Here is a 24,150-nt window from a genome sequence, read left to right as displayed (position 1 = left end):
GTAAGTCATTTATTACTCATTTATGTTAGTTACTAATGTGAATACCAGTTGTTGAGTAGGATGAAATCTTAATCCAAAAGTATACCCGTTGCAGAAAAATAGCCTTACCGTTTAGGTGTATGCATTCTTTTTTAATCAAAAAAGACAGGCCTACATTTTTGCCATCAGTGAGAGTATTGAACGATGGGACGGTAAGTAGTGGGGCCGTGGTGGAGCAACTGCCACATAGTGGAGCTTTGTTCATCATCAGTGTGACTGTCCACACTTCTAATTTCTATATTTTTTAATTCTTAAAAGATATAAGATTGACACAGACTATAGATACTCATTTTCATTTATATGTAGGTAAATCATTTGCATCTTTCTATAGATTTTAATATTGCCTTTCATGTTTATTCATTTTTAATAGTTCTTCAGATTTATTCTGTTTCTGATAATCTTGTGACTAAGCAGTTAGGTTTTTTTTTTTTTTAACAATTAGTTTCCTGAACTATTTGATTTTGTGAGAAAATTTTAAGGTACAATAGAACTCTGTTTTCCTGAAATGCAAGTGCCTTTTGTGTGCAGATTACTTAAACCGTGATGCACATGTCAATGGCGAATCCACATGGTTGAGTTCCTCAGTTAAAAAAAAAGGAAATGTGTTAAGAGATTCATTAAAAGATGTTGGAGAATTATCAATATGAATTATTAAGGAAAACTCAAGTCAATGCTATAATATATGATATTTTCAGAGTGTGATCATTTTTATTCACCAAAGGCTTATACTCATTGTAAGCATATGAAATACCAGTAGGGTTAGAATGAAGTTAATCAGATTCTTTGCTCCTGAAGGTGAAACTTCCTTCAAGTAACTTATCAAGGAGTAAATGTTAGTGAGCAATCAATAAGTAATTACCACCAGCTGCATTACAGCAGTCTCTCTGAGTCATGTCACTTTTCAAAAGTCTAATAGGTTTAATATTTTAACATTGTTTAACTTTTAGTTGAATATGTTAAAACTAAGAGCTAACAAAATGTAACTCTTAAAAATGCTATGATACATTAGGAAACACTCTTCTTGTAAGCCCATTACTTTTAATAAAATTTGTAATTTCTTTTTTCTGATTATAAAAGAAACTGAACATGTTGAATGGAGAAAATGAAGTTGTAAATTTCAGTGAATTATAAAAGAAACTGAACATGTTGAATGGAGAAAATGAAGTTGTAAATTTCAGTGAGTTTTGACAGATGTATACACTTGTTGAAGTACCACCACAATCAAGATGTGCAGTACTCTCATCCCCCAAAGACTTACCTTGTGACCCTTTGCCATCTTTCACTCCCCCTGCTCTGGCCCAAGGCAACAACTGATATATTGCTGTCACTATAAATTAGTATTGCCCTTTTTAGAATGATATGCAAAGAGAGTTACACAGTATGTGCTCTTTTCTGTCTGGCATCTTTCATTCGACATAGTACTTGAAATTCATTAATATTTCTGTGGGTATAATTTCCTTTTATTGGTGAGTAGTATTCCATTGTATGGGTTTACCATAGTTTATTTATTTCCCTGATAGTGGACCTTTGTGTTGTTTCCAATTTTTGGCCATTATGACTAAAGCTGACTATGAAAGTTCTTATTCAGGTCCCTGTATGGACTTCTAGATAAATACCTAGAAGTAGAGTTGTTGGATAATATCAGCTTTGGTTCCAAACTATCTTTTCAAGCATACTTACAGGATAAAGAGCCCTGAAAGATTCAATGTCTTTTTCTGTGGTATAAGGCACATGATTTCGCTGTCCAGGATAATAAAAATAACATCTCCCTCTGGAGCAAAGTTTGAGCAGATTGGCTGTCACCCCTTTAAAAGATCGAGGTTTCATCAGCTGTGATGCAAACCCAACATGTGTGCAACCTCCATCTGGGATGTCAATAGAGATGAAAATAATAAAAATAAGACCACAACAACAACCAAAAATAATTTTTAAAAAAATACAGTAAATTTTGCTATTAGATAAAGGCTGTGGTGGTTCTTTTATACTGGCATTACTGTAACAAAAATGAGCTCTGTGGGAAAAAATGATTCTTCACACTTTGGGGTCAATTGGAGAAATTTGAACATGGACTAGGTATTACAGGATTTTAGAAAATGATGTTAATATTCTTTGGTACCATGTGATATTGTAGTCATGTAACAAAATGTTCCTATGTTTTGGAGGGGTGTGCTGTCATAATGAAATATTTGCTGACTTGGTATCTATAACTTCTTTAAGATAATTCCTCAAAAGGAAATATGTGTGTGTGTGTGTGTACATACACTTTCATATAGATAGGTGAAGCAAATATGGCAAGATAAATATTAATAATGGTAGAAATCTAAGTGGTGGTCATATGAGTGTTTATTATATTCTTATTTCACCTTGTCTGTATAATTTTTTTATTAAAAATAAAGCTTTGAAAAATGGGTCTGTAAACATTTTAGACACGAAACAAAAAATGGTCTTAATAGTGTCTTTAGTCTACTATTTCTGTAAAAGGGGGAGGATATTTATTCATATTTGTTACTGTGTGCAAAAAAAATTATCTTTGTAATGCAATTCAAGAAACAAATAACTGATTTTCTGTGGAGAGAGAGTAAGAAAAGAGGATGGGGCAGAGATGGAAGTCAAGCTCATTTTTTACTTTTTTATGTTATATGGTATTATGAAACATCTTATTTAATAAAAGTTACATATTAAGAGAGGGAGAGAGAGAACATAGTCTTAATTTGCCTTTCAGAGATTGAATCTTAAAAAATAAAAGAAAAAATTTTTTTCATTGTCAAAAGACTTCAGATTTTGATGAAAACTTTTTGGCTTGCGGATCTAGTAACTATTATTGACCAGGTGATAGTTCATTTAGAATTTGCTTTTAGGGTACTAAAAACTGAACGTGTTTGACTTTGTTGTCATGTGTCAGCATTTTTTTTTTCCTTTTATTACCTATACTATGCTTTCACTGGGGAATTTTATTTTAAAGAAAAAAAGTTTATTATGAGTTAATTTTGCATACATTACTTTTTTTTAATACCATTTATTGCAAATAAATAAATACTGATTGATGATATCTTAATTTTTATTGCTAATAAAGTCCATTTGCTATCAAAGACATAGGAAACTGGCTAATTCAGCCATTAACATATATAGCTAGGAGCATGAATATGACAAAATGTAATATGAGAAAAGAGTGGAGCACACACTGTAGAACATGTCAGACCTGGTGTGCAAACCCACCCCGTCTCCGGCACTTACTATCTGTGAGCCTTTAAGCAAGTCACTTAACCTTGCTGAGTCCTGGTTTCCTTTGGTAAACGGTAAGATAATACTGCCTCCATAGTGGGAAGATTAACTGAATTATATAAACAACCTATTACATGTCACACCCTCGTTTAAAACACCCATGGTTTATTTGTATTTTATTTTTTCCCATGGCTTACTTTTAAAGTGTGGATTACCGATTAATCTATGAAGGACTATCATTTTTGATATTGGCTCTGCTGCTTGCTTTACTTAGAGGTAATTCTGTGGAGAATTCACATTTAAAAATCTTTTACATGCGCACAGGACATTATATGAGAGTAAAGTTGTTTTTGAATTAAAATTAAAATTTTAAGTTAAAATACACTTATTTAGCATCAATGTCCTTTCAAACTTGCAACTAAAAGAAATCCTCAGTTATGAAATTTTTGCACTTTAGAATCCTGCTGTAAACTGTCTGCTTGCACTTGACTCATGAGTTCACAGTTGACTGGGTCAGCAGCTCTGGAAATTATAATATCCTTTAAAACATTATATATGGCCTGTGGTAAAGCTAGTCAATATGCTGGACAAATTGGGGCCTCAGAACAATTTCTGTGGTCAGCTTTTGGAAATAATTCTAAAATTAATATTGTGGCAAAAGTCCTCTCTGGCCAAGGGTAATTTGAGACAGTTATGTTTACAATTTACTATGCATATGAATATTCATAAGTAATAATATTTTTAAATATTTAATATTTAAATATTAAATAATCTAAATCTAAAGGACTCATAGTTGATTATTTAGCCACTTCGCAGAAAGAGTACACCAACCCTTTCCCAAGCACACTAAGATTTCTTACCTTTTCAGGGGGGAAAAATAATGAGTGGACAAGACTTTGCTAGCCTTCCTGATTAACCCATACAACTATGACTGTCTTGTACCACTAAAAATAGTTTCTAAATATCTTTTTCTGGAAGACTTATGAGGTAAGTAAGAGCATTCTTAAAGTGCTGCATATTTGGTAGTTGTATAGCAATTAAATTACTTTAAGGAAGTTGCCTGTTAACGGTGGCAATTTGTTACATTTTTAAATGCTGGGAATGCCTTACTTTGTTTCATTATTACTTGTGTTATAATTTCCATATCCAAGTGAACATTTGGTGAATATATCTTTATTGAGTAGACATCTCTAAAATTGAAGAGAAACCCCTGAAAACAGATTTCTTTTGGTTAGCTAAATGTCAGTTGCTTAATGCAAAAGATAAAAATACTTTTCTGGGCTAAACTATAGTTTTCAAAGCACTTTCATGTGTATTATCTCATTTGATCCCGCTAAAACCCTAACAGATGAGTTAGGCAGGTGTTACATTGTTTTATAGATCGAGAGATTGCTGCCTTGAAAACTTTAAGGAACTTGCCCCAAGTCACACCTGAAAATTCTCTAAATGCATGAATTATGTTTAGAGATTACCTGGCTCATTTCCTTATTTACCTATAGCCTCTCTATTACCAAATTTTTTCTGAATAAGAGTTCTCGTTCCTGTTTTAATGCAACTTTTCTTTTTTCCTTCTCTTAAAGGGGAAATATTGATGAAACTACTAAATCACTATAAGGAAGAAGTAAAGCAGTGAAATTTTTCAGTAAGATCAAAAACAGAAATGTTAAGTAAAAATTAGAATACTTAAATATTCAGTGGCTATAGTTTCTTTTTGTAATAGTTTTTTTATAGTTTCTTTTTGTAATAGTTTTCTTAATAGTTAGCTACGCTATTAAACAGTAAGCATAACGCAATAAAAATGTGTTATATGATGCCAGAAACGAAGTATTTATAGTTAAAAAATACAGATTTCCTATTTATGTACTATTCTGCTGTAATTTTCACTGATGAACCTAACTAAAAGGAAAGATGTTATTGCCCAGATTTCTGGGTGTTTAAAACAATATTGAGGGAGAGGAGAAGGCTTTCAAAACAGGGCACAGAAGCTAGAAGATATATAGGGAGAAATGGAAAATTTGACCAAATAAAAATAAGAATTAGTATAGTAAAAAATAACTAAAATCAAAAGACAAAATAAATTGGGGAAAAAAAATGGAAAACATAGATACATAAAAGGCATGTTTTCTTAATGTATAAAAAGCTCTTTCTAAAGGCATTTGTATGAAGAGGGTGGTAGTTAATGCGACATAATTGTAGTTCTGAAGCAATTAGAAGAGGCCTGCCTGTTTATCGGTAGGAGATTGATTGGTTTAATAAATTTTAATTATCCATTTTATGGACTGTTATCACTGCAGCTGTTAAAAATGATTGTCCTAGAAAGTTGTCCATGGTGAGCAACCAATTGAGACAGGCATGTTGCTAAGTAATGTATACAGTGTGATCCCATTTTAGTGATAATACCATATCCCTGATGTATATGTCCATATGTTTATATGCACGTGGATGGCTAATATTTGTTAACTGGGATTGGCAGGTGGGAAGTACAGGATGAATTGCAGTGGAAGTAGGGGTAGATTATTAGCATTTCCTTAATTCATATTTACATTGTTTCACTCATTAAAATGAGTATGCCTTACTTGTGAATTTTTAAAAATTTGTAAAAAGTAATAAAAGTGGAGAAAAACTAAAAACTAAACCAAACCAAACCTATTGCTGCTGAGTCGATTTGGACTCATAGTGACCCTGTAGGACAGAGTAGAGCTGCCCCGTAGGGTTTCCAAGGAGCAGCTGGTGGATTCAAACTGCCGATCTTTTGGTTAGCAGCTGAGCTCTTAACTACTGTGCTACCAGAGCTCCAAAAGAAGTGGAGAAGAAGTACTTAATACATAAATGAGGCAAGTTCACAAGTAGTTTCTTTTTTTAAAAAAACAAGTGCATTGCATAAAAATAGGCAGGTTATATTCAGTGCTAGAATTCTCACCTTCCATGCAGGGATCCCGCTTAGATTCCCAGCCAATGCACCTCATGTGCACCCTGTTCCAGGGGGGAAAAAAAAAAGCATAGTTTAATTCTGTTTGTGCTTTTAAAAAAAAAAAAAAAAGTTGTTTACAAGACCATGCACTAGAATGTTTTGGAAGGTATTACAATAAATGGTTGATGGTGTTTACTCTAGGGAATGAGAGTATAATCTGGAGTATGAGGTCGATTCATCTGAATTTTATCATCTTTTGTATCTTAAAAAAAAATTTTAAAGGAATTATGGAATAATAGCACTAATAGCACACGAAAGTAAAATTCTGCTGAAGATGATTAAAAAATGGTTGTAGCAAAACATCAACAGGGAACTGAAAGTAATTCAAGCCAGATTCAGAAGAGGACATGGAACCAGGGGTATCATTGCTGATGTCAGATGGACCTTGGCTGAAAGCAGAGAATACCAGAAAGATGTTTATGTGTGTTTTATTGACTATGCAAAGGCATTTGACTGTGTGGATCATAACACGTTATGGATAACATTACAAAGAATGAGAGTTCTAAAACAATTGTGTTCATGAGGAACCTGTACATAGACCATGAAGCAGTCGTTCAGACAGAACATAGGGATACTGCATGGTTTAAAATCAAGAAAGGTGTGTGTCAGTGTTCTATCCTTTCACTATATTTATTCAGTCAGTATGCTGAGCAGATACTCCGAGAAGCTGGACCATATGAAGAAGAATGTGGCATCAGGATTGGAGGAAGACTCATTAACAATCTGCATTATGCAGATGATACAGCCCTGCTTGCTGAAAGCAAAGTGGACTTGAAGCACTTACCGATGAAGATCAAAGACCACAGCCTTCACTGTGAATTATACCTCAGCATAAAGAAAACACATCCTCACAACTGGACCAATAAGCAACATCATGATAAATGGAGAAAAAATTGAAGTTGGCAAGGATTTCATTTTACTTGGATCCACAATCAATGCCCATAGAAGCAGCAGTCAGGAAATCAAACAACATATTGCATTGGGCAAATCTGCAAAAGATCTCTCTAAAGTGTTCAGAAGCACAGATGTCACCTTGAGAACTAAGGTGTGCCTGACCCAAGCCATGGTATTTTCAGTCGCCTCATATGCATGCAAAAGCTGGACAGTGAATAAGGAAGACCAAAGAAGAATTGATCCATTTTAAATTGCCATGTTGACAAAAATTATTGAATTTATTGTGGACTGCCAGAAGAATGAGTAAAATCTATCCTGGAAGAAGTACGGCCAGAATGCTCCTTAGCAGTGAGGATGGCAAGACTTCATCTCACATACTTGGACATGTTATCAGGAGCAGTCAGTCCCTGGAGAAGGACATCATGCTTAGTAAAGTAGAAGGTCATCAAAAAAGAGAAAGAGGATGACCCTCAATGAGACAGGTTGGCACAGTGGCTGCAGCGATGAGCTCAAACAGGGCGATGATTGTGAGGATGGTGCAGGACCGGGAAGTGTTTCATTCCTTTGTACACAGGGTAGCAATGAGTTGGAACCAACTCGACAGCACCTAACAACAGCATCTTTTAATTTTTTTTTTAATCATATGCATGTTATTTTCCTAATTTTTAAATAATTTCAGCAAAGCTATTGCAAAAAGTTATTCCTCAAGTTGCATAAATCGATCTTTAGAAAAAAACTAAAAGGAAAATTAAAGTGCTCAAATTTGGTTTTTTCCTCGTAGTTGCGAATGATGGTTATTACAGCAAAATCTCAAAAACAGAACTCGTGTTTTTCTTTATCACACTTGCTTCTACCTCAGAGATGCCCAGAGGTAAACCAGCTCTCATCATATCACCAGTCCCCATTCTCAATGATTAAGAACAGCAGTGCTTTGGGCCTGGTTAGTATATGAAATTCTGTGAGCCAGCAGTTTATTCTGCACCCTAATGCCCTTTAAAGCCCGAGTCTATTAGTGGAAGGTAAAGAGGAAAGTTTTTTTTTTTTCCTTCCTCTTCCATAAAGGTAAAATGAAAATGATTATGATTTCTTATCTTAAAATACTATTTTGATGTTTTCATTTTAGCATTTTATAATGCTTTCTAACAAATGAAATTAAGTTGCCAAAAGCTACAAGTTGTTTGTGTCAGCACCCATTTATCTACTTCCACAAAGGTAAAATAAGAATGATTGTAATTTCTTGTCTCACAATATTATTATAATGATATTTTCATTTTTAGTACTTTACAGAGCTAACATACATTAAAGTTTTAAAAATCTACAATTACGTCTGCCATAGCTCATATATTTGAATATTTCTTCTAGAAAACATGTAGTTTTATTATCAAAGTTTCACCAACCTGTTGTTTAGTACTTTGAAACATTTTTTCAGTGCTAATATCAGCATTAGTAGACTACCTACCAGAAGTTCAGACCATGTGAACTACCCATTTTTATTATTCTTACCTCATAGAAGTTGTTAGGAGTTTTATTGCATTTATCAAAATATTTTTCCTATAATATAAAAAATGTTAACAACTGAAAATATGTAAATTAAAACTAGGAATATAAATTAAAAGCATCAATTCATATAAAATACTTTAACTATGGATGATAAACATTACTTAGGGTATTATCTTAGATTACAGAAATACATTGGAATAGATTTGTTGCTGCTTGATATCAATGTAGCAATTATGAAATGATGACACCTACTATGTGAAGCGAATCCTGGTGGTGCAGTGGTTAAGGCCTACCGCTGCTAACCAAAAGGGCAGCAGTTCAAATCCACCAGCTGGTCTTTGGAAACCATATGGGGTAATATGTGAATATCTATTAGAGGGAATGGTGGTTTAAAAAAAAAAAAAAAAATTGTATCCCTGCCTTCGGATCTTATTCTCAGTTAGGGAGATAAGCTTAAGCATGTAAAAAGGTGAATGACACAGAAGATGTCACAAGGCAACGTATCGCTAGTTATAAACAGATCATCCTTTAGCACTGACTATGTATTTTAAGAATGTTACTGAGGACCAAAAAAGGCAGATGCTGAGTCCATTGTAGTTGTTCATGTTCTGTTGGGAATGCCTGAATTTATTGTTGAGTTTTCCTCTTTATTCTGCATTGTCCTCTTTATTCTCCTGTCATATTTTTTCTAATCTTTATGTCTTTAACTTTAGTTGCCAAACTGTTGCATAACATAGCTTACAGCAGCCTCCAAAACAGAAGTTGTAAGCAGAAGGCCGGAAAATGAGAATGAAGTCGCTTGGTAGCTTTATTCTCCAGCATCTGTTGAAAATAATCTTTGAGTCTGTTCTTACCTAGCTGTGCACACATTTTCGTTTGTGTGGTACTTCCTACATAAAAATTCCCGTCTTAGAAAAACTGCAGTTTTAAAGTATAAGGTGGTTTAATTAGCTGTCTATCTTTTGGTTGGTTTTATACTAGATGTAAAGAGAAATACATGAACTTAATATAATGCAGTTTAAAAGAACATGCCAGTTATTGTATTGATCACCTAGACATCATCTATCCTCTTGAATGTTCTTGCTGTTAATTCATCGTTTTGGAATTTGAATAGCGTGTGTAGCATTCAGCTACATTTTTCCCTCTGTGGGTTCCTTAATTTAACATTCATTTTACTGATCTTGCCTAAAAAACAATTTTTTTTTGCCCACTCTGAAGTATAGTGATAACTGTAATGTATCAAGGAATAAATCTTTTCCAATTACTCCCAAGTGTTTTAATCTGGAGAAGACCTAAAGTGAGGGTCTGCTGATATACCAGTCAGATGAACTTCACTTTCTTTTATAAAAATTTAATTAGACCCACTTGATTTCTTGGCTGAGAGGCTCAGAGGAATGCCCATAGGAATGAATGGCAGATGTCATTCTCCAAAAGCCTTTTGGCCGCTGCTCAAGTATCTGAACAAAAATTTAACTGAGGTACAGTTGAGATTCCACCCCTCCCCACCAACATTTCAGGACAAGCCACCTTGACCATGAAAGAACCTAATCATGTTTCCTGTAGTTTTTGATATTGCATTGCACAGTACCTGGCACATAGTAAGCACTCAATAAATTATGGTTTACTCACTGGCTCAGTCATACTTGCTGAACTTGCCAAGATCCACCCCAAAAAGCTTATTTTTTTAACCTGCTGAACAGAAATGTTTAATATTATCCTTTTACACATCAGAATTTTTTTCCAAAAATCTAATTTTGGCATTTAATTTGCTATTGAATTGTTCTTTCCAATAGTAATTGCTTCATAGCTTAAGTTGTGCCTTAAGGTCACTGGTTTCGGGCTTTTAGCTTTCATGAATTAGTAAAATTTCCCTAATTATTGAGAGCCAGACTTAGGTTACCATTTTTTTTTTCCACTGAACAAGGACATTAATTTTAAAGGTTAAGAAAAAAAACCAACTACCTACTATAATCATTATTTTTAAAAAGAAAGGGAGATGAGCATAGCATCAAGAGTATAGGAAGGACATATATTTTGAATAAAAGGGTCCTTTAAATTGAATACAGTTTAGTCTTCGTAAAAATTTGCCACCCTGTCCTTATTTTCCTAATTTCATCATACTCTAACTCTTAGAAATCACAACTTCAGAGCATTTCAGGTTTGTGATGATAAACTATGTGAACAGCATGGAGCAAGATGTTTTTCTTAAGTTGGTTATAAGGAGGCGTGTGTGTGATTGCACCAAATGTAAGATTGTATTACACCCCCTTCTCACTTACTGACATGGTTAGGTTCCAAAGACCAAGTCATTATGTGAAGTCAGTGTTATACAAAAATGGAGGATGACCACATCAGATCACAAAATGGATGATGACTGTATCGTTACATAACCGCCAAATTACATCATTACATAACTGCTAAACCACTGAGAACCCTGGTCCAGCTAATTTGACACATAACTTTGACCATCAAAGCCAGCGTTACTCTTGCCTCGCCCCTTGGCATTGGTTACTACCATATGTTCATTGTTAATGCACAAAATAGTCGGTAGATTTTTAACTATTGTCATAAATGTGAAATGTCAGATAATGAGATAATAGGTGAGGAGAAGGTGTATTTAGGTATAAGTTAGAGGCAGAAGACATGACCCAGCCTTTTCAATATTGCTTTTTTAAAAATTTATTTATTAAGCGTGTATTGAGTACCTCAATTTCTAGGCACTTCCCTAGACTTTGAGATTACACAGGTGCATAAAGCAGGGTTTCAGTTCCTGAGGATCTTAAAACCTAGTAGAAGTGAGCAGTCCTGGCCACACTGATAATGGAAGAGACTGTAGAACAGAATTTTAAGAATTATGAAAACCTTGGGGTCTATACTGACTTCATATAGCTTGATTCACAGATGATCCATAGATCTGTAGAATGACAGACAGACACTTGGATGAATAAACATAGCCAAATATCACTACAGTCTTTGCATCTTAAGTAATGTCTTAGAACGATGATATGTGTTAAACTCTTGCAGTAATGGAACAATTGTATCTAAAGCCTAATATCAAAGAAAGGGGGAGTTTTAAGGGGGTGCCTGCATACTCATTTTAGCAAATTACTGTTTCTGAAAACGGGTTATCTGATTTTTTAATCCACCCATCTTGGGGTTTATTAGAAAAAAGACTGGATATAAATAATCATCATAGATAATAATAGCTGCTCCTTCTCCAGTTTTTAAGGGCTTGATGTGATGATTTACAGCAGGTGGATTTAGAGAGCCCAAGAGTTCTAAGGCTACCAGAGGTGATAGGCGCATACTGTAAAGAGAAATAACTCCGTTAACAGCAGACATTACGCCTCGAGTAGACATTCTCAAATCCACCTTTTTTATCTATCAGCTTGGATGATTAAACTGACATCTTCCAGCTGGAATCTATGTGGACATTTTTGTCTGAAAATGTTAGTTTTTAAAAAGAACTAGCTATACCACTAAATTTTTCCTATTGGCAAAAAGCAAATAAAAATAAATTAGCTTCAGTGTACACCAGTAGGTGTATGTAGGTATATCTAAATACATTAGAATATATCTATTCAGTCAGATACTATGCATACAGTAACAATGATGACGTACATTGATTGGCATGGAAAATGTAATGTAGGTTTAAAGCAGCATGCAAATTATCAATCTTTTTTTTTTAATAAAGTAAATGCTTGTGTGTGCACACACATCCTAAATGCACCAAAATGCTTTCTTCTCAGTTCTTCTGCTCTTTTTGATGGTATTCCCTGAATCTTACGATTGCTGTTGTTAGGTGTTGTCAAGTCTGTTGCAACTCATGATGACCCTATGTACAACAGAACAAAATGCCACCCAGTCCCACACCATCCTCATGTTGTTGCCATGTTTGAGCCCATTGTTGTAGCCACTGTACCAATCCTTGAGGGTCTTCCTCTTTTTCACTGACCCTCTGCTTTATCTTATGATAATATATCCAATTTGCCCAATAACTGGGCAGAAACTGCATTCACCTTATCTGCAGCCTCTTGATAATGGTTGACGGGAGAGCTTTCCTAAAGGACAGCTGGAAAAGAGAGAGTTACAGCATCTTTGGACCTCAAGAACCAGGCTAGTTATAGAATTAGATAGGGATCCTCACCGTCTGTTTTCTTGACACGTGCCCTTCCCCAAATCCAGGATAGCAGTATTGAGGGTAAAAATGAACTAAAATAAAAATTCAATTTTAACATGGTCTAAAATAACTACCCATGAAATGGAGCAAGTTATGGCTAATATTAAAACATTATTTTGGCCCTTGGTTAAAAAGTTTCAGGGAATAAATTCTTAGTGGATTTAACCCACATGTTGCTGTTCAGAAGTGGTAAATTCTGAATTAAAATTAACTCAGTCAAATAAAAAAAAAAATTTCTTTATTAGATACTTTTCCCTAGTCAGAGGGCCCATGGGGAAGTAGTAGGATTTTCTGCAGATGAGCTGCAGTAGAATGTGTTGACTAGTCTTGGAGTGACAATCCCCTGGCATCATTAGTGCAACTCTTAGTGAAATCTTAGTGTACTTCAAAGATCGGCTCTGTGCAAACCCCTCAAAAAGGAAGCGTTTGTGACAAGTGAAGCTGAAATTGCTTAATCTCAAAATCAATTAACTTTGGGAATGTGACTAAATGAAACAATCATTCATGAAATTTCTAATTATTCTTCCCTAATTTGTGCTGAAATCCATAAGTAATAATACCTGCTTATCTGTCTTTTGTATTAAATATCCCTGTATTTACATAAATGTGTAAGGTTTTATTATAATATAGGGGATATAGGAAATTTTTTTCTTTCAAAACTTAATAACACTGTATCCTTCAGGAGTAAACTATATTCTAGACTATGAACTTGAAGGGAGTTTGTTTACTAATCAGCTAATCAGAAATTATTCAGGCAAGATCCTCAAGAAAATTTTTTATTGGCCAGTTTTTTTTATCCCATTTTTCATAGAATAGTAAGCATCAGGGAAGAGTAAATTGAAAGTTAATCAAGATTTTATAGCTACTTAATTTTTTTTTAGATATTCATGTGGGAATTTAAAAAAATATTTCCATTGTTCTATAAATTCTTTATCTGTTGCATTTAATTATACTAAGTAGCCAAATCATATTAATGATCCAAATTGTATCTGGGCAGTTGCTATAGGATATAACTTTTGGTACCTCGGTTTAAGATTATTTTCAAAAGAATACACCGTCAAACCAGAAAAACTGTCCAGCTACTTGGATCATTGGAGCCCTGATGGCACAGAGGTTATGAACTCAGCTGCTGACCAAAAGGTGTTGGCAGTTTGAATCCATCATCTGCTCCTTGGAAGCCCTATGGGACAATTCCCCTCTGTCCTATAGGGTTACTATGAGTCGGAATCGACTCAATGGCACCAGCTTTGGTTTGGTTTTTTCACTTGAATCATTACAGGCTCTACGAAAGGAGTTAGCAGCTCTCCCATAGGATTCAAACGTGAGTAGAATAGCATCATTAATACTGCAGTTGCTTCCTGTGACCCTGTTGACTATTCCCAGGAGAGAAAAAGCAAAACATATGCTGCCTATTGCATATCAGATCTGTAGGGTCAGTGAAAGATTATATTTTCTTCTTTTATGAGTATAGTAGGCTGTGGAATTGTGTCAGCACTGATAACAAACTGCGTTCAGATTACTGTCATTAAAGCAACAAAACAACATTCCACATTTTCCAAAGAATCATAGGGGCCCAATTCCTTTAAAGACTTCTTTCTCATTGCAATTGCCAAGATCAGTTACTTTTATTGTTATATGTTTTTTCAAAGAATTACAACCTTTGCAGAATACTGAAAATTTTAATTGAAATTGAAACATATATTAAATAATACTCCAATTTCAAATGGAAGAACTAGGGAATTGCAGGATAAAAAATGAAATAAATTAATTAAATAAATGAAATTAGAGTGATACAAATGTTTGAAATTCTGTTCTAGGATTCTTTGAACCAAACACTTGGCAGCTCCCCAGATCATGTTAGTTGCCTTTTTGTGTATACATTTCCATATGCTGGCTCATCATTTTGGCTTAAAATGTAGTCATTATAACAAGATTGGGAATATTTAAATATGCTTCCCTTTCATGCTTGCCTTATGGAACTAATCATTTCTGAACACAAACTATTATTTTATCTTGAAAATATTTTTCTAAAGTATTTTTAGTGTTTGTAAAATAGGCCAGATAATACCACAATTACTTTTAACATACATAAGGAAGGAAGCGAAGTTATAGACATTTCAAATCTCTCCACCCCACAGATGAGATTCATCTTGACCAGAACTCTAGAATGCCTGACCTTTGGTAACATGGAATGTCCAGGACACCATAACCCCAGACCAAGGGAGCAGAACGCTCTCTGGGTTCATTTCCTTTTGTCACTAACCCACCATTTTAATGTCAAATGCCTACTTTGTGTATGTATGAAATTAGAGTCATTCAAATACATAGAGTCCTCAGTAGACTCAGAATTTGAAAACAGAAAAGATCCTAGAGATCATTTTGTTCATCCCACTCATCTTGTAAGTGATCAAGACTTAGTTTTGACTCAGTCCAGGTTTGCTATACAAGAGAGGAGGCAGCCATTCCCCAGAAAAACGTATGCGTGTGTGCACACGCGGGCATGCCCACGCACACACGAACTGTGATGTTAGCTCATGGCCCGATAGTGGCCTGTGGCCATGCATTTGCTCCATCCTCTCCCCCAGACCAGTCCCCAGGCCTTTCCAGCTTTGCCTAAGAAAAGGCAAGTGACCTGCTTTAATATCTGGATGTAGTTCTGCCCTTTCTGACTTCTTGAACCTTCTCCCTGACTATATTTAAAAACCAGTGGAACCATTGATCTTTTTACTGAAATGCATTAATTCTATAAGTTAGAAGAATGTTAATAATAGCCATCTTTTCATATAAAAAAAAAATAAACATACCATCTATTCTAAACCCAGCTTCCTTTCTATTAGCACAACATATCCTTTGCCAGTGCTTTTAATGCTCTTGCTTCCTGTATAATTAAGTGGTGATAGAAAAGGGTGCTGTTTTCTTCCCAGTAGAATGTGTACAAAGAAGGAGGAGGGGAGAGTATATAACCCATTTTAAATCTTATTTTTTTTTTATCATATTGAAAGTGTTTTAGTATATCTCTGGTTTTCTCTTGATGAACCATATTAGTGGCAGAGAACAAGTACGTGGATAACCCAAAAGTAATTTGTGTATTAGTTAAGTACACATTCACTTCTTACCTTTCACAACCAGGCATAGTAGCACACCCTCAATGTCACCAACCAGGAACTGCTCCCTGAAGACCTGGAAAGCGGACTGGCCTTCTTCAGCGTCATGTCCTCTCCCCCAGGATGAAGTCATCATCCCCTCTACCCAGATACTGCCTTATGTTGTAGCTTGTTTTTAATAGTTCCTCCATGACATAGAAGTTGTAGTTTGTTTAATAGGCCCACCACCGACTTTGGTTGATGATGGATGGAATAAAAAAATAATATGTCATAACAAGAAATTTATGGCCAATTATTTTTGCATTTACCGTATGTGAAAAAAAGTTTTTTTTTTTTTTAATAAAACTTGAAAGTAGCTGTTCATCCTATTTGGATGCTGGTATATTCCTTTGCTGTAAGCCACCCATGAAAATAAAAGCTGACTCATTCTCAGATCCCCATAAATTTAGAACATTTTCTAAAATAAATGAATTTATCTGTCTTTTATTTCTGTTTACTTTTTGTTAGGTTTGCAAGTAAACCTGTATTTGGAATAAAATACAGAGTTTGTTCTAAAAAGCAACAACCTGCAATTTCAAATACCTGTATCCTTGTTTTTTTTTTTCTTTTTCTTTTCTCCCATGTTCTTCAGCAGCCTGGTGGGAGAGGCCGTGAAAGAACTGAAAGGATTCACCCAGATGTGGGAATGATACAAGGCAAAGAACAAGGGGGTTAGGAAATCTAAGAGACACCAAAAGCAGCGTTTAAATGGGGTCCAGCTTGGAAAGAGAAGAAACTGAGAAGTCCACAAGCCTCCCAGTACTCTTATAGCTTTCTCTTACACCAACTTCTGGTCCTGCATTTCAACAGTGTAGGGAGCTCCCTCTTGTTCCTGGCTAGCCCCTCCCTCTGCTTGTGTGTTCCCTCCATGCCCAGATTCTTCTTCTCACCTTTCTTTGCTCACTGACTTATACTGTAAGACTTAGCTCAGGATCCTCCTCCTTGAAGAAGCCTTTCTGTCATCTCATCACGTTAGATCACATGTTCTGGCTTTACATGCGTAAAGAACTCTTCACAAATTTATCTTGGCATTTACCATATCTACTAGAATTATTTGGAAACCCTGGTGGTGTAGTAGTTAAGTGCTACAGCTGCTAACAAAAGGGCCAGCAGTTCAGATCCACCAGGTGCTCCTTGGAAACTCTATGGGGCAGTTCTACTCTGTCGTAGAGGGTCGCTATGAGTCGGAATCGACTCAGCGGCACTGGGTTTGGTTTGGTTTTAGACTGGAATTATTTATGTCTAGGTCTGTCTTTGCCATTACACCATAAGCTCTCTGAGGGCAGAATGATTTATTCATCATAACCATCCTTGGAACCCAGTGCCATACGTAGTTCCTGGTAGGTAGTAGACATACAATAAATGTGCAGCTGAACTAAGACCAAAATGTAGGTTTTTTTGGGTATCTTAGAGGGAATTTATTGGTTAGAAGAATAATTGATTTTATCCTTTATTTGAATCACCCAATATGTCTTGAAGTTTTGAGTGGCTGTCCAGAAATGAACTCTGCTGGAGAGTATGACCGTATCTCAAGTGCCACATTACGTGTATCTATGTATGTGTATGTTTAGGTCTAACTCTTTTTAAAAAGCATTTCTCCAAGATGGGCCATGGTCCAGATTTCTGAAGCTCGTGCCTTTGACCTGTATCAGAATTGAGTTAAATGATTTTGTTGAGATACTTGAGCGTGGATTAAATAGGTCAGGGAATGAGTGAGTACCTTAGAACATAACTGTTTGTGTATATTTACACATATAGGTAGTATGAAAGAAGGAAGAAGAAAGGAAGTTCATTAGGTGGATGGAGGGTTTGGAGAGGGCTAGAGTGAGTATATAACTAATGAATCTTTGAAATTTATCTTATATCCAAGTAAATGTTTGTGTATAATATGAATGTCATTAAAATTCCATGGAATCTCAGGCTGAAATTAAAATGTTGAAGGGATTTTTATAGGATTTTGGGTATGGTGGTGTGTTTTTGGTCTGATTTTGTTGTATATACTACTTGGGCTGGTTGTACATCTTGACCTAACACGTGTACCTTCCAAAATATTTGCCTGTTCATCAGCAGTGAAGACCCAGTAACTTCTTTCTCACTGAAGTCAACACTAGTTTTAAATTTGGAGATAGAAGTCAAAAATTGAAACCATTAGCCAGTCAGAGAAAACTATGTTCACTTTTAAAACATCCATAGTGGACTGTTAGCTATGATGTCACTATTAAAAAGCTATCTTTCACTTCTACTTAAAAAAAAACTTGTTGCCATCAAGTCAATTCCAATTCATGGCAGCCCCCATGTGTTGCAGAGTAGAACTGCTTTATGGGGTTTTCTTGACTGTCATCTTAATGGAAGCAGATTACCAGGTCTTTCTTCCATGGTACTGTTCAGTGGGTTCGAATCGCCAACCTTTAGGATTAAGAGTTGTGAAAGTGGAATTAATCTGACCTATAACTCTTCAGTGTCTTCTCTTCTTTAGTGGGATTGGAAGTAACTGGCCCTGGGCCTCAGGAGGCAGCAGTATTCTGGCAGAATTTGGAACCCTGCATTTGGAGTTTATGCACTTGAGCTACTTATCAGGAAACCCCATCTTTGCTGAAAAGGTAAGGTTCTCCAATATGTTTTGCATTGCAAAGTTGCGCTTATTGGAAACAGCCTGGGAGATATAGTACTGTTGGATGTGGAAAAGAACAACCAAGGTTTATACAGCAATTTATGAAGTTTTGTTACATGCAGCATTTCATTTAACTAAATTGTAAACTCACATTCTTTCCATGGCCCCATTCTAACTCAGAGTGAGAGGAACTGTCTTTCACATCCAGCTGTCTGTACCTCAAGCACATCTCTTTATCTCTCTGAGTTTTTCCCTCATGTGAAGATACAGAGCATTGTATGGACTATAGGAGCCAAGCATATGAAAAACTTTTTCAACTCAAAGTATTATACAAATGAGAGGTCACCACTGAATCAATTTCTAATTTTTAGGCAGCAAACACATAGATATTTAGATAAATTCATGTTCGCCCCCACTACTCTGTACCTCTAGCTTTCACCCTGCTTCTCTGCTCCACATTACAACAAAATTCCTTGAAAGCGTTGTCTGTATATGCTGTCTTCACTACCCTTCTCTTGAGACCCTCTCCAGTTGTGTTTTTCTCCCAGCCACACCTGTCATGGTGACTGTGACCTCCACTCTGGAAATCTAGTATTCCATCCTCACCTCTCATCTTCCTTTGCCCTGTCAGCATTGACACTTCCATCATGAAACATTCTCTTCACTTTTTAGTCAGGCATACAGTACTTCCCTGGTTTGCCTTCTTCCTCCTTGGTGCTCCTTCTCAGTCTCCTTTAATGGGTCCTCCTCATCACCCCAACCTCAAAATATTGGAAAGGACTCAAACCTGGATCTCTTCTTTTTAACTTCACTACCTATACTATCTCATCCGGTGCCATGACTTTACATACCATGTACATGCTGTCGAATCCGTATTTATAATTCCAGCCCTACCTTTCCCTTGAACTCCAGACTCTGTATCTAACTAACCAGTCAGTATCTCCACTAAGAGTTTTAATAGACAACTCCTACTTAAAATGCCTGAGAGCCACCTCCCAGACCTGCTTCTACCCAAGTCTTCACTATCTTAGTAAATAGTATCTCAGTTTACCCCGTTGCTTAAACCAGAAATCCTTTGGGTCTGTCCTATTACCTCCACTGCCAACCTGGTATAAGGAGCCATCATCTCTCACTTGGACTTCTGTAGTAGCCCCCTGACTGCTGCTTCCAACCTTGCCCCCTCAGCCACGCTGATCCTGTAAAAACACAGGTCTTCAGTGGCTTTCTATCACACTCATAATAAAATGAGTCCTAAAATATGGCCCCTGAGGCCTGCATGAACTGGGTATGGCTACCTCTCTTTTCTGCTCCCTGGGGGTGAATGCCAGGCCTGGACCACCCTGACTGATGTACTACAGCCTCTTTACCTACATCATGCTGTACTGCTACACTCTTTATGTATTTATTTTTTTCATTGCATTTATCATTGTCTGACGTATTGTATGTATTTGTTTATTATTTGTATCATTCACTAGAATGCAATTCCTAGAGAGTGAGAACCTTGTTTATCCACTGATATATCCCTAATTCTTAGAACAGTGTCCAGAATATAGTACAGAATCGATCAATCAGTGTGATTATATTCACTTACCACTATTTTTTTTTGTAATAATAATAATGGGCTAGAGCTGTCTTTGTTTTAAGTTTATATCGTTTAATGCAGTTTACTTTAAAAAAAAAAAATAAAGAAATGTAATCAAGAAAGCAGGAAGAGTGGCACTAAAGTTTTTTAGATTTTTAAAGTAACATTTCATTTTGTCTTATAGGTAATGAATATTCGAACAGTCCTGAACAACCTGGAAAAACCACAAGGCCTTTATCCTAACTATCTGAATCCCAGTAGTGGACAGTGGGGTCAACGTAAGTCAAAAGAACAGCATTGTTTTAGCTCTTAATGGTACCCAGCACTATGCTAGGGGCAGAAAGATGGAGGGCAAAAGAAACACAAGTATTTTTTTTTAAATCATCATACTTGAGATGAAGGTTTACAGAACAAACTAGCTTCTCATTTTATTGTCATAAAATATTGTTTTATGACATTGCTTATCAACCCCATGTCGTGGCAACACTTTCCCCTTCTCGACCTTGGGTTCCCTATTACCAGATTTCCTGTTCTCTCCTGTGTTCTAGTCCTTGCCCCTGGGCTGGTGCCCCTTTAGTCTTGTCTTGTTTTATGGGCCTGTCTAATCTTTGGCTGAAGTGTGAACCTGAGGAGTGACTTCATTACTGGGCTAAAAGGGTATCCAGGAGCCATACTCTCGGGTTTTCTCCAGTCTCTGTCTGGCCAGTAAGTCTGGGCATTTTTTTTTTTTTTTATGAGTTAGAATTTTATTCTACATTTTAAAAGACACAAATCTTGTTGAGAGTTTAGAAAAGAGAAAAGGGGGCATGGTTCTTTTAACAAACAGACTTCTGCCATAAGACAGATTTAAGTGTTACTAGGGAACTGGAGTTTTTTTTTTTCCATGTATAACTGTACGTATGATGGCATAAAAGCATGTTTAAACCTGTCGACCCCCTAAGGGAAGATCTGGTCAGGGTTGTGTGGGGATGCTACGCAGGGATAAGCTGATCATGTGGGTAAAAGGGAAAGTTGTTCGGTTGTACTAATGACTATCATGGTTTTGCACAGAGCACCTTTATCATTCTACTTCATAACATTTCTCTCTTTCTGCTTAGCTACAAGATTAGAGAGGAGCCTGAATCTTTAAGAAATGAGAAATTGGAAGACCAAGCAGGGTGTTTTCTCTACTTAGTTTGAAGGCGGCAGAAAAAGGTTTCTTGCCAATAGAGCTACCTTATGGGTGGAAGAATGTATCATTCAGGACTTTTGATGCCAGAAGTTCTCACTTCAGACCTTGAGGGACTTTTGACTAGGGGTATAAGGATTCATAGTAGTTGACAGAAATGTTCTCAAGCTGATTTGGAAAAGCAGTGCCATATTAAGCAGCGACTGAAAGCAAGTAAAGAATACCAAGTGAGGTACCTAGATATGTCTATAGTCCACAGTGCCTTAAAATTTTACTCTAATTTGGATATTTTCTTTATATTTAAATATCATATTCTTAGATGATTATGCATCACTGTTACTTTAGAATTATCTTTTTCTTTAAATTTTATCTACTTTGTTGTTGTTGAGAATATACACAGCAAAACATACACCAATTCAGCAGTTTCTACATGTACCATTCAGTGACAGCGATTACATTCTTTGATTTGTGCAATCATTTTCACCCTCCTTTTCTGAGTTGTTTCTCCCTCATTAACATAAATTCACTGCCCCTAAAATTCCCATCCAGTCTTTCGAGTTGCTGTTGTCAATTTGATCCCATATAGTTTTTTTTTTTAATTTTACTTTAGATGAAGTTTCACGGAGCAAATTAGTTTCTCATTAACCAATTAATACACATATTGTTTTGTGACATTGGTTGTCAACCCCACAACACGTCAACGCTCTCCCCTTCTCAACCTTGGGTTCCCTGTTACCAGTTTTTCTGTCCCCTCCTGCGTTCTCATCCTTGCCACTCGTCTGGTGTGCCCATTTAGTCTTGTTTTATGGGCCTGTAGCTAAAGGGTGAACCTGAGGAGTTACTTCATTACTAACTTAAAAGGGTGTCTGGGGACCGTACTCTCAGAGTTTCTCCAGTCTTTGTCAGACCAGTAAGTCCAGTTTTTTTTGTGAGTTATAATTTTGTTCTACATTTTTCTCCAGCTCTGTCTAGGACCCTTTGTTGTAATCCCTGTCAGAGCAGTTGGTGGTGGTAGCCAGAAACCCATCTTGTTATGCTGGACTCGTTCTAGTGGAGACTGTGGTAGTTGTGGTCCATTAGTCCTTTGGACTAATCTTTCCCTTGTGTCTTCAATTTTCTTTATTCTCCTTTGCTCCAGATGGAACAGGATCAGCATAGAAGTATTTTTTGAAGAATAATTTGGTTAAAAAAAAAAGTGTTAAAATCTATGTCTTTGTGTTAGTAAAGACTATAGAAGGCCTAACTATTGAGACCATAAGGCCATAGTCAAGTTTGCACTTACCTTTGCTTACAGAATGTGCACATAGAGAGCTGAGTACCTGGAAGCTTTTGGTAGACTTGGGTCTACTATGGGTGGCTTAGCTGGTGGTTTTGTATGCCCCTAGTATTTTTGTTTAAGGATTAATAATAAGTGCTTAGATGTGAAAAAAAAAAATGGACTTATTGGTCTTGCAGAGACTGGTGGAACCCCCAAAACCGTGAGCCCCAGATGCTTTGTTAACCAAGAACTAAAACCATTCGCGAAGCCCATGTTTCAGACAAAGATTAGACAAGCCTATAAAACCAAAAATAATACACGTGAGGAGCATGCTTCTTAGTTCAGTCAAATACATGAGACCAAATGAGCAGGTCCTATCCAAAGCAGGATGAGAGGCAGGAAAGGAGAGAAGCTGGATGAATGGACACAGGGAACCTGGGGTAGAAAAGGAGGTCATGCTATCACATTGCAGTAATTGCAACCAATGTCACAAAACAATATGTGTATAAATTTCTGAATGAGAAATTGAGCTGTAAACTTTCACCTAAATCACAATAAAAAAAATTTTTTAGGAAGAGGAAAAAAAAAAAAGATTACAGCCTTGGAAACCCTACGGGGCAGTTCGACTCTGTCCTTTACGGTGGCTATGAGTCAGAATCCACTTGAGGGCAACGAGTTTTTGTTTGTACTAACATATTTGTGTATATATCTTAATGAACTATATGCCATATAGTATTTTGCTGCTTGCCTTTTTTACTTCATGTCAATAAAAGTACAACAAATCTAAAATAATAATAAGTGCTTAGAACTGTACCTCCAATATATTTAATGCTCAATAAAGTTAGCTGCTGTTGCTGTTGTGGTGGTGGTGGTGGCGGCTAAAATAGGAAAAGGGGCAAATAAATAGTTCATACAAGGTGCTAGCAAGTTTCGTAGGTTGAAGCATTAGAAAAACATGAAATATTACAATATGTCACTGATGACAAAATTGTCATTTCTGTAGTTCAGATTGTAAGCACTGTTGGGTTGCAGAGAAGGCAAAGATCAATGTGAACTGTCATGGCTCAGGAAGGGGAGACTTGGCTGAAGCTGGGCCTTAATACTTCAGAGTGGGATTAAAGAGTTGGAGGAGGAGGAGATAAGAAGGGAGAGAATGAGCAAAGTCAAAGAAAGCACTAAACTTTTACTTAAAACTGTACCAATTTCTAGAGCATTTCTCAAAAGGTGGTGGTCTGCAGGTCCCTGAAAGTCCCCTGAGACCTTTCAAGGCATCCAGAAGGTCAAAGCTATTTTTATAATAATACTAAGGCATTTTTTTTTTGCCTTTTTTTTTTAATGTGTTGACATATGCATTTATGGTGCAAAAGCAATGGTAGGTAAAAAAAAAAACAACTGCAGAACCATTAATGAGAACCGAGACATATGCACTAAATTACACTAATAGCTGTTGTATTCTTCACTGAAGTTTAAAAAAAAAAAAGATGCCAGTTTCAGTTATGGATGTTCTTAAAGCAGTAAAAATTATTGATTCTAGTAAATCTCAATCCCTGATCTTATATATTTGCACTGTTCTGTGAGATGA

General features: G+C 36.1%; 1 protein-coding gene across 1 annotated transcript in view; it reads left to right on the top strand.

Annotated features, from left to right (window-relative positions):
* Positions 1-24,150, top strand: part of MAN1A1 (mannosidase alpha class 1A member 1) — a 182,523-nt gene that overhangs the window by 132,301 nt on the left and 26,072 nt on the right. The window contains exons 6-7 of the mRNA XM_064290347.1: positions 18,426-18,549; positions 20,327-20,420. Of these exons, the coding sequence (XP_064146417.1) occupies positions 18,426-18,549; positions 20,327-20,420 (218 nt within the window). The remainder of the gene's footprint in view (positions 1-18,425; positions 18,550-20,326; positions 20,421-24,150) is intronic.

Source organism: Loxodonta africana, chromosome 1, assembly GCF_030014295.1.
Source record: "Loxodonta africana isolate mLoxAfr1 chromosome 1, mLoxAfr1.hap2, whole genome shotgun sequence".
NCBI classification, from domain to species: Eukaryota; Metazoa; Chordata; class Mammalia; order Proboscidea; family Elephantidae; genus Loxodonta; species Loxodonta africana.
This window is presented reverse-complemented; position numbering and strand designations above follow the sequence as displayed.